The 11411-nt window shown below is 36.9% G+C and overlaps 2 protein-coding genes across 6 annotated transcripts in view; one reads left to right on the top strand and one right to left on the bottom strand.

Annotated features, from left to right (window-relative positions):
• stmn4l (stathmin-like 4, like) overlaps positions 1-2675 on the top strand; it is an 8050-nt gene extending 5375 nt beyond the window's left edge. For all 4 annotated transcript variants that reach the window (XM_023279520.3, XM_023279536.3, XM_023279528.3 and 1 more), the window contains exon 7: positions 517-2675. In XM_023279520.3, coding sequence (XP_023135288.2) covers positions 517-525 — 9 coding nt within the window. In that variant the 3' untranslated portion in view covers positions 526-2675. The remainder of the gene's footprint in view (positions 1-516) is intronic.
• A 2-nt stretch (positions 2676-2677) lies between these two features.
• il17a/f1 (interleukin 17a/f1) lies at positions 2678-6638 on the bottom strand. Of its 2 annotated transcripts, XM_035952644.2 has the most exons (3): positions 6185-6638; positions 4026-4228; positions 2678-3667 (listed from the first exon to the last, which is right to left on the bottom strand). In XM_035952644.2, the coding sequence occupies exons 1-3, from the start codon at positions 6215-6217 to the stop codon at positions 3421-3423; spliced, it is 483 nt and encodes a 160-aa protein (XP_035808537.1). In that variant the 5' UTR covers positions 6218-6638; the 3' UTR covers positions 2678-3420. The 2 variants fall into 2 exon arrangements, with proteins under 2 accessions (XP_035808537.1, XP_023135338.1); XM_023279570.3 differs by lacking the exon at positions 6185-6638 and having other exon boundaries at positions 4026-4417.
• Positions 6639-11411: the final 4773 nt, after the last annotated feature.

Below are 11411 nucleotides of genomic sequence, written 5' to 3' on the forward strand. Positions count from 1 at the left end.
AATTTCCACGAGAAAAAGACGGAGCAATAAAGTTCTGTTGCTTGACATCAGACTCGGTCGAAACCAAACAAACGCTAAAATTGAGACACGTTTGGATCAAAACACCAGAGAGACGAGTCCGAGTCAAAACACCGATAAGAAACCAGTAAACAGTCACTGAGTCAGAGAACCAGCAGAACCAAGACAAGACTGAAAAGCAGAAGCAGCAGAAACCATCTGACAGGAAGTAGTGTTGTTGTTGTTTTGTTGTTCCCCGAAGGTTTGTTTTCATCCAAACAGGAAGTAGCAACTGTTTAATTAGCATCTGATTCATCACAGAGTAAGTTATGTGTTGAGTTATTGGAACAAACCAGAAGAAACACGTCTGTGGACAGAACGAGTCACGTTTCTACCTGTAGATGTTTAGATGTTGTGTCTCCTATAACTTGTGTTGTGCTAACTGGTGCTAACTTGTACTAACTCAGGCTAACTCATGCTAACTGGTGCTAACATTAGCCTCCTGCTCTCTGCCTGCAGGTGTCTTGATGGCCTGATCACAACACAAGCTGAACCTTCTTTGGAAGCCATTTTGAGGCTGGTTGATGAACCCGGCGCTGCTCCGACTGACAGGAAGTGACTCTGAACAGAGAAGAAGAAGATGAGGAGGACTGAGGCGAGTCCGAGCGCTCCACCTCCTCAGTTCCATCCGGACTCTTTTTACCGAGACGAACTCTTAACATGGAGGACTGGAGCTGCAGATTCAGTCGTCATCAGATGGGTTTTATGTGCTTCGTTGCCATGCCAACAGTGCGTTCATGTGTGTGTGTGATTGTGTTTTTATCAAACAAACATGGACAGCAGCTGGACCCACAACGCTACGGAAACTTCACACAAACCGAGTCCAGAAAACAGCTGACAAACGGCAGGCTGGACTGTCTGGACCTGCCAGGACTCGGTGGAGACTCGGTGACCTGGATTTACAGTCACAAACTCTGAGGTCGAGTCAAAGACGAGTCCGAGTTAAAAAGAAGTCAAGACCAACAGCAGGCGACAAACAAATCAGCTGTTCTTGGTGTTTCAGTCGAGTTAATGTCTGAAACCGAGACAAAACACCATCAATACGAGTCCTAGTTAGAGCACCGACTAGATACCAAACAAGTCCAAACTACTCAACTAGATGAGCTGAATTCAAAGCAAAGACTGAGACAGATCTGAAAAACACAAATATAAGACAAGTCCAAGTCAGAAACAGGTTCGAGTCAAAACACCAATAAGACGAGTCCTAGTTAGAGCACCATCAAGAAACCAAAACAAGTCCAGTCCGAGCTGCTAATGAACATAGGTGGAATTCAGAGCCCCCATGAGACTAGACAGAGTCAGGGTCAAGTCCGAGTCAAAACAACTACAAGATGAGTCCTAGTTAGAGCCCCTCTGAGAACATTCCCCAAACCAAAACGATTTCAAGTCAGACCATCAGTAAGAATAAAAACAAGAATAATCAGAGGCACAGTCGAGTCCGAGTTGAAACATCAGCAAGACAAGTCCGAGTCAGAGCACCAACTAGACCTGGTCCAAAATACTCAGAAAGACAAGCCCAAGTCAGAGAAAAAAAAAAGCAGTTGCAAATTGTGCTTGAGTAAAAAATGCCTCAAAAGCATGATGAATCAGATTAAACACAGCATGAGACTTGTCTGAGTCATAGATGATGTCGAGTTGGAGTCAAAACACCTTTGAGACCCAACAGCCACCAAACCAGAACATATCTGGTCCAAAATAGATCAGAGGCTTAGGACCAAATAGACCAAGACAAGTCAAAGCACAAACAAGAACTCGGCCTCTCACATAAAGTATAGATGAGACGAGTTAAAGCTAAAACACTCAGACGAGTCCAAGTCAAAACCCCAATGAGACGTTGGACGAGTCACAGAACAAGTCTCAGAACTAACGATCAAGTCCAGTTGAAACCACAGAGATAAAACCAAATCATCCATCCACCCATCCATTATCTATTCACCGCTTAATCCTCACTAGGGTCATGGGGGGTGGAGTCTATCCCAGCTGACTCAGGTGAAGGCAGGGGACACCCTAGACAGGTCACCAGTCTGTCACAGGGCTACATACAGAGACAAACAATCACTCTCACATTCACACCTACGGGCAATTTAGAATGATCAATTAACCTCAGCATATTTTTGGACTGTGGGAGGAAGCCGGAGTACCCGGAGAAAACCCACGCATGCACAGGGAGAACATGCAAACTTAAAACCAAATCAGAACACAGAAACTCAAAAACGACTGTTGGGTTAAACAAAGACGAGTCCGAGTCCAAACACCGAGACCTGTAAACGTCTGAAACCACCAAACTGAAATAAAACAACAACATGAAACGCAAACAGCCCAGCTTTCATTTCTCAGTTTCTGTCTGAATATCAACGGTGAGTTAGCGTTAGCATAGCTACCACTCATGCTAGCATCTGGAGTTGTGTTTCCGTGTTTCCGTGTTCTTCATGCGTGACCTGGTTGAAGCTGCATGTTTGTTCCTGAACGACTCATTGGCTATGCTAACGAACAGCTAGTTAGCTCCTGCGGCTAACATTAGCGTGAATGGGTGTTTCCAGCTGCTTGTACAGGAAATGACGACGATGTACAGAAATCACATTATATTTTAAATCCAACAATAAAACAAACACACTTTACTGCCTTGTTCTGTTTTTTATTGAGTCAATATAAATACATTAAAATTACCAATAAATACCAGCTGAAGATCATAAACACTTCAATAAATAACTTTAAACCATAAATAATACACGTCTGATAGCAATCTGTGCGTGTAGTCAAGTAGTTTCTGCAGTTGAATTAACTATAGTAATAATGATAAAAAATAATGAAAATCTGTAGAAATAAAAAGGTTCAGCAGTGAGCAGCATGTAGACATGAAAACAAACTGAAGTTGGTTTGACAGTAATCTGTTTATAGTTAATGTGTTCATTATGAGCGACTAATGACTGAATATAAAAAGAAGAAGAAATTTAAATATTCAACTTTGTTTTTAGGTTTTCTGTTTGGTAATAACAGATTCTGTCTCTTTAATTCAGATTCCTTGTGGCTTGATGAATTCTGAATATTATTTCTGTAAATATTGTTATGATTTGGGCTCAGGATGAATTCATTCACTGCTGATTATTTTTCCGGTCTCACTATAGAAGCTAACTGATGCTATCTGATGCTAGCTGATGCTAACTGATGCTAGCTGATGCTAACTGATGCTCTCTGATGCTAACTGATACTAACTAACGTTAACTGATGCTAGCTGATGCTAACTGATGTTAACTGATGCTAACTGATGCTAATTGATGCTCTCTGATGCTAACTGATGCTAACTGATGTTAACTGATGCTAGCTGATGCTAACTAATGCTAACTGATGGTAATCGTTGGCTCTTTATTGCTGCTCTACGACGGCGTGTCGGACACAGGTGCAGCCGACGGCGATGCGGCGGAACTCCAGCCGGTAATGGTAGCTAGGCTCCGCCCCTGTCGACCTGATGCGGCGCAGCATCATCAGCTGGTGCATTATGGGTCGTGACTCCAAGTTCTGGTCCTCCCGACCGTGACGGTCCAGGCAGCCCTTCAGCAGACAGCGGGCCTCGGACAGAACCGGAGGGAACAGAGAGTCGTCGCTGGAGACACTGAGGACGGACAGAGGCAGAGGAGGGTCAGAAACACGCCAAAAACATGTCAAGAACATGTGCACAAACACATCAGAAACAGGTGAGAAACATGTCAAAAACATGTCAGAAACAAGTCAGAAACACGTCAGAAACACACCAAAAACATGTCAGAAATGTCAAAAATACGCAAGAACACGTCAGAAATATATCAGGAAAACATCAGAAACACATCAGAAACATGTCAGCAACATGTGAAAAACCTGTCAAAAACATGTCAAAAACACGTCTGAAATATGTTACAAACATGTCAGAAACATATTAAAGACATGTCAGAAACATGCTAAGCTCATGCTAACTAACAGGCGGTTCCACTCACTTGTATGTCCAGGGGGAGATGGAGTCGTTGGCCAGAACACGGATGTTTCCGCTGAGAACCAAAGTGTTGGAGTCCAGTTTCAGGGGGACCGTTTCTGGGGTTGCGCCATCAGAGGACTTCCTGTGGGTCTTTGAGGCCTTCGGCATGGCGTTGACCTCCGGCATCATCATCATCAGCGTCATCATCGTAGCCATGACGACGGCCTGAGGGGGCGGAGCCACAAAAACATAGGATGACGTCATGTTTATAAACAATCTGAGTAAAAATCAGCAAATTACAAAAAGTTTACAGAAAAGAATCAATATAAAAAAAAATAAAAACATGAAACATTAAAATGAACTAAAAATAAAACCTGAGAACAAAAATTTTTTAAAAAATTATAAATAAATAAAACTGATTAAAAGGTGAAACGAATAATGAAGAAAAGATTTAAAAAAATAGAACAAAATCTCAGTCTGGTGCTAAAATCAAGGAAATATTTAAAAATTTAAGCAATAAAATAAGATAAAATTGATAATACTATGTCCTTTATTGATTATTCTCTGATCACTGATCAGTCAGAAATAATTCATATGAAGGTTTTTAATTTTTACAGGAAACTGACATCAGTTTAGGAAGAACTTTTCACAATAAAATAATTTCTGTGTTTTTTTTATGATAAACTTTTGTTCTTTATGTAATTTTTTAAACAAAATTTAAACGTTTTTAGAGAATTTTTCCCATTTTAAACATTTTGTTGCAAAGAAAAACTGCAAATTTAAAGACATTATGGCACAAATCTAAATGAATGAAAAATGAGAAACAAGATTTTGCTACATAAATAAAATTACTAAAATAATACAGAGCTTTTAATTGGAATAAAAAAATCTAAATCATTTTAAAATTTGTGTTAAAAATTAAATTACGATGAAAATCTGAAGTTCTTCCATTTGTCTGTCGTCTCAAATCACAAATAATCTCAGATAATAATAAAAGAAATTCTGCTAAAATATTTAAAAATATGCTTTCAATACTTGTTACAGGTCAGAATGAAGACAAATATGTAAAACAAAAATGTAAAATACTATTTAATAATATATGTAAATAAATGTACTTTTAGACTTTAAATATGTAGAGTTGTTTCACTTTATTTTTTCTGTTCGGCCAATCACAGCTGAGCAGCATTTTTCAATAAAAACTGACATTAAATAAGGAATTAATTCTAAGTTTTCACATTTAAATATTCACTTATTGTGTTTTTACTGATTTGTTCATATTTCTTTCTTATTTATGTCACTGTGAACCCTGCAGGCTTCCGTACTTTGAGCTTTTGTGCTGCTTCTAAACATATTTTTAGATGATTTATGGATCAAATTCACGATATTTCACAGATTTCGTGTCGTCCTGCAGGTCAAAACCGACCCGTTTTAAAGTTTGAAAATGTGGGAAAAAAATTTCACAGTGAAACCACTGATGTCCACATTTTCAACATTTTTGGGAAACAAAACAACAAAAACATGAGACAAATGACAAAAAAGACAAAACACAAGACAAAAATGAGACCAAAAAAAATGACAAAAACCAAAAAAAAATAGACCAAAAAACAAGCAAGACAAAATGGAAACACAAAATGACAAAAACATGAGAGAAATGACAAAAGTCAGACAACAAAACAACAAAAATGAGGCACAAAATGACAAAAATCAGGCAAACAACACGAAACAAAACAAAAAGAGACAAGTCTTTGAACACTTTTTGGTGGATAAAAGAAATGTTAAAAAAATGTTTCTTAAGAACATTCACATAAAAATCGACCAAAATCCAGCGAATTTCAGTCTAATTTGGTTGATTTTTTTCTGAATGTTCTTAAAGAAAATATTACAAATTTTACTGATATATGTGGAATCACTTTAGATATTTTCAAGATTTTTTAGAAAATATTTCCAAGAGTTTTCTTGCCAAATTTGTGGGATGTTTTTTTTAAATAAAACTTTTAAGGGAAACTTTGAAGGAATTATTGGAATTTTCTTCCTGAAGGTTTTGTAAATTTTCAGAAATTTGGGGAATTTTTTTTTTTTTTTTGAATTTTTGGATTTTTTTTCAGTCAAGGAAAGAATATTTTTTAGTAAATGAAGACAACAGGAGGGTTAAATGTGTTTTTGATGTTTCTCGTCTCTTACCGTCGCTCTGCTGGAGTCTGCTGCTGAAAACATTCTGCTGGTTCTTCTTTAGGTTCTCCTCAGAGCGTTTTCAGATGGTTTCAGGCTCGAAGGTTCCCCGGGTTCTGCTGGAGGTTCAGGTTCCGGTTCCGGTTCAGGTTCAGGTTCTTCTGGGCTGGTCTCTGCTGGACTCTGCTGGTCTCTGCTGGTCTCTGCTGGACTCTGCTGGTCTCTGCTGGACTCTGCTGGTCTCTGCTGGTCTCTGCTGGTCTCTGCTGGACTCTGCTGGTCTCTGCTGGTCTCTGCTGGACTCTGCTGGACTCTGCTGGTCTCTGCTGGTCTCTGCTGGACTCTGCTGGTCTCTGCTGGACTCTGCTGGACTCTGCTGGACTCTGCTGGTCTCTGCTGGTCTCTGCTGGACTCTGCTGGACTCTGCTGGACTCTGCTGGTCTCTGCTGGTCTCTGCTGGACTCTGCTGGTCTCTGCTGGTCTCTGCTGGACTCTGCTGGACTCTGCTGGTCTCTGCTGGACTCTGCTGGACTCTGCTGGACTCTGCTGGACTCTGCTGGTCTCTGCTGGTCTCTGCTGGTCTCTGCTGGACTCTGCTGGTCTCTGCTGGACTCTGCTGGTCTCTGCTGGTCTCTGCTGGACTCTGCTGGTCCTCTGATGGTCTCTGCTGGTCTCTGCTGGACTCTGCTGGACTCTGCTGGTCTCTGCTGGACTCTGCTGGTCTCTGCTGGACTCTGCTGGTCCTCTGATGGTCTTGGGCTTTTTATCTGGTCTCCTCGGCTCTCAGACCTCCTCTGATGACGTCTCTTCCTGCGTTTGATGTTGGAACCGCATGACGAGGCCTCGACCCACTTTCAGTCGACTCAGAGGTGAAGCTGCCGCGAACACGAAGCTTTTCTAGGTCAGATCTTCTCAGATGTTCAGCTGCAGAAGTGATGATTGAGCAGAAAAAAAGCTAAAACTGAAGCTGGATTCATCGAAGAACCTCCAGAGTCTCCTTCAGAAACCATCAATACTTAAAAGAGTCTGATAAAAGTCTCCATGAATTAAAAACTCTTATTTGTGATCATGTCGTCTCCTCTGCAGTAGATCAGGTCATCATTTATCTGTTGATCTGAACCATTTAAAACCCTGGTAGACCATCAATAGTTTAGTTTTTCTGCTCAATCAGTTCTAAAAGTTCAACTAAAATCAGTTTATTTTCATATTTTAGGACCAAATATTTCACATTAAAGTGTTTTAAATGTTTAGTTTTATATTATTGAGACAGTAAATATCTCTGGTTGACTTTTATGAACTTTTCTTCACAGATTATTGATCTATTTGTCTGATATTACAGATGTTTAATCAATAACATGATGATAAATAAGAGAAACTTTCATGTTTTAATCTTTAATATTTCCTCAGATGTTGTTGATCAAACAGATTTAATGAATGAATCTGATAAAAGTGAGTCGACAGGCGGATTTTATAATAAACTCTGAAATATTTGATTTATTGATCTTAAATTTTAGAAATATTTTTTATAAATATTCAGATTTTATGCTCTGAAAGTCTCACTTCTTCCTTGTTTTTACTTAATTTACTTAAAAATCCTCCAAAACATCTCAGTTTGTCTAAAATTAGATATAAATTGTTTACATTGACTCTAAAATTGCATCAAATTTTCCAAAATTTCTCCAAAATCTGTTAAAATCATCCAAAACTGGATTAGAAATGATCTAAATGACTAATGAAAATGTTTAAAATGAGACCAAAAATGATCCAGATTGACTTAAAATGGAACAAAATGACTCAAATCATCTAAAATGAGGAATAAATGGTTTAAAATCACTCAGAAACTGTTCAATAATGACTGAAAAATGTCCAGAATGTCCCCATAATCACAGATTATTGATCTATTAGTTCAACATTCCAGATTATTAATAAATAAAATGATAATAAATCGGGTTTTAGAGGAAACATCCGTCATTTGATCTTTGGTTTTATTACATTTCTCAGACTTTTTCGTTATTTAATGTTAAATAAATTAGATTTTATCCAAACCTGAATGTTTAATTCTAATAATAAAACATTGTTTGTCTCATAAAGTCACGAAAATAAAACAGAAACAAATTTTTTTCACATTTTTCACATCAAAAACTAAGAAAACCTGAAAGTTTCTCTAATTTCTCATCATGTTACTGATTAATAATCTGGAATATTGGACTAATAGCCAAATAATCTGTGATTATGGAGGAGATGAAAACTTCCATCTTTGTGCTCATTAATAAAAACTGATCATTCAGAATCCTAAATAAAAATCACATCAGTAATAAATCCTATTAAAACCAGATTTTCTCAGTGATCTTTGGAAAATATCTTTAAATCCAGAACTTTTTTCTGCTTGGATCAAACTTTTTATCGATAATTTAGTTTTTATGCTTCGACTTGTTCAATCAGTTTATTAAAGTTCAAACTAAAGAACTGATTTCTAAAAATATATTAAATTATTCCACGTTTAGTTTATTATTACTGTGATCTGCAGCTACTGATGGTTTAGAAAACATCTGGAATATCAGACAATAGATCAATAATCTGATTATTGATGACTTTAATAAGAAAAATAAAATTAAAAGAAATTAAAACACTTTAATGTAAAATATTTGGTCATAAACATGAAAATAAACTGATTTTAGTTGAACTTTATAACTACAAGAGCAGATTTGACCAGTTTTAGTTCAAAATTTAAAAAGGAAAGTAAAATTCCTGTTGGAATTTCATCACTTTTCTCTGAATAGAACTGAAATAAGTTAAACCCAGACAAAAACTTGATTTAGTTCCTCTAAATATTTGAGTTTTTGTGTTTTTTATGAGAAACTTTAGGTTTTTTTTCAGCACTACTATGATTTTTAAACATATTTTCAATGTTTTATGTTTTCCTCCTTTTTGTTACAAAAGAATGCAAATTAAATCGATTTTGAAGTTTATTCTCAGCAGAAAACAAATCAGAGAATCAGTTTACATCCTTTCAGTTTCCAGAAATCAGAAGATTTTCAGTAAAACATTGAAGCAGAAAGTTTCTCTCAGAAAAATCCCTCCCACACAAATTAAACCTGTTTGAAGATTTTCTGCTGAAAATCTGTTTTTTTTCTCTTTTTATTTTAAGAACTGCTGAAAAATTTTACTGGGATTTTAGTTTTTTGTCAGAAAGTTCTAAAAGTTCAGCAGAAATAAACTAATTTTTTACTTTTTCAATGAGAAAAAAGAGAAAGTTTCATGTTTTTATCTTTAATATTTCCTCAGACGTCGATCAAACAAATTTAATGAGAATAAAAACCTGATGAAGGATTTTAGTTTAGATCTGAGGAATTATTTAAAGTAATGACTTTATAAAAAACATTTTATAAATTCAGAGCTGGTTAAGCAGAAACTGTGAAAGTTATTTTTAAAAAAGTACAAAAATCAATTATTAAATACAATAAAAATATGAAAGTCAAATAAATAAATGACACTGTAATAAGTAGATGAAATAAATGAAATGTAATTTACTGTAAAATACTATTACTTCAATACAAATATAAAGGAAAATAAAATAAATAAATTATATTGAAATTAGTAGATTAAATAAATAAATATTGTAGAATGAGCAAACACTATTACTAAAATAAATTAAATACAATAAAAATGTCAAAAATCTAATAAAGAAATACAGAAATAAATGATATTGAAATAATTAGGTGAAATAAAGAAAATGTAATAAAAAAAAACCTAATTTTAAATAGAATAAAATTTGTTTGTTCGGAGACAAAAAAAAGACTTTTTTAAAATTCTGTTAAACGATTTAACTTTAACTTCAGGTTCATTGGTTTCTGATCTCGTGTTTCCAGAGAAGCTCCTTTCAGTTTTTATATTTTCTGGAAAAAAACAAAGTCTGTTCTGGTGATTTGAGGGTTTTGAATCTGAAAGAGGAACAGTTCTAGCTGTTTGTTAGTCGTCATATTCTGGGATGTTTATTTAATCAGATCAGGAGTTTAAGAAGTTTTTAGTTTATCCAGATAGAAATCAGGAGCTCAGCTTTTTCATTTCTAATTCAAACTTTCATCTTTTTGCTCCAAAACAATCATCATCTATACACTGCTTAGTCCTCTGTCGGGTCACAGGGGGCGGAGTCTATCCCAGCTGACTGAGGGTGAAGGTTCACCTGGACAGGTAACAGTCCATCACATAGAGACAAACATTTAGAATCATCAGTTAACCTCAGCATGTTGTTGGACTCTGGGAGGAACCTGGAGAACCTGGAGAACCTGGAGAACCCAGCAGGGAGAACCTGGAGAACCTGGAGAACCCAGCAGGGAGAACATGGAGACTCTATGCAGGAAGATCCCAGGAAGGCCGGGACAGGAACCGGGGATCTTCTAGCTGTGAGACAACAGTGCTGACCACTGATCCAAACCCAGAACAACACATCATATAAATCAATATCATATCTATACTGTGGCGGTTCTCCCACCAACTGGTCTAATCTCCATCTGTGGGATGCTGCTGCTGCTGACCTTCCTCCAGCCCACTGCTTCCAGCTGCCCATTTCCATCAATCTACTCTGCATCACCCTCACTATACTTGATTTGCTCGTCTACATATTTTTGAATTTACCACCAGCTATATATGAAGTATATTTAATGCCAGAGCCATAAACTATAATCAGTTTCCATGTTAGCGTGTAGCTGGAGTTTTTCTTGCCACTGTCTCCTTAGAGCTGCTCTGGGGTTCATCTGGGTTCTGGAAAACATCTTGAGACAATCTGACCTGTAATTAGCGCTATTTAAATACAACTGAATTGAACTGAATCACACATCCCATCATATCATACCATCTATGTTTCCAACAGCCCAAAGAGTGACCAAAGAGCTTCACAGTGAAAAACAAGAGAAGAACTTAAAAACAAAACAGTAACTTAAAACAGAGACAGTAGTAAACTATACAAAAAACCTATAAAACATACATCTAAAAGCTAGTATATAAAAACTGAAATAAAGTGTCACCATGCTGCAAGCTACTGAAAGCCATTTTAAACACAAAGGTCTGGTTTGAAGCTTTGATGTATTTAGTGATGGAGGAGCTGCTTCCAGACGCTCCGAGGCTAAAAGACGTAGTGGAAAGAAAGTAACTCCTAACGACTGCTGGCTCAGTTTGTTTGTTAAATGTCAAGTCTCTGTCAAACATCACCCCAAGATTTCTGACCGTCCGTCTCCAAGTC

This window comes from Amphiprion ocellaris, chromosome 1 (assembly GCF_022539595.1).
Source record: "Amphiprion ocellaris isolate individual 3 ecotype Okinawa chromosome 1, ASM2253959v1, whole genome shotgun sequence".
Taxonomy (NCBI): Eukaryota; Metazoa; Chordata; class Actinopteri; family Pomacentridae; genus Amphiprion; species Amphiprion ocellaris.

What these genes read in the sequence shown, in the direction of transcription:
- il17a/f1 (XM_023279570.3), bottom strand. Translation starts at nt 4,267, where the DNA reads ATGACGTCATCCTATGTTTTTGTGGCTCCGCCCCCTCAGGCCGTCGTC. An exon ending in ATCTCCCCCTGGACATACAA is followed by an intron (nt 3,668 to 4,025) that starts GTGAGTGGAACC and finishes GTCCGTCCTCAG; the next exon opens with TGTCTCCAGCGACGACTCTC.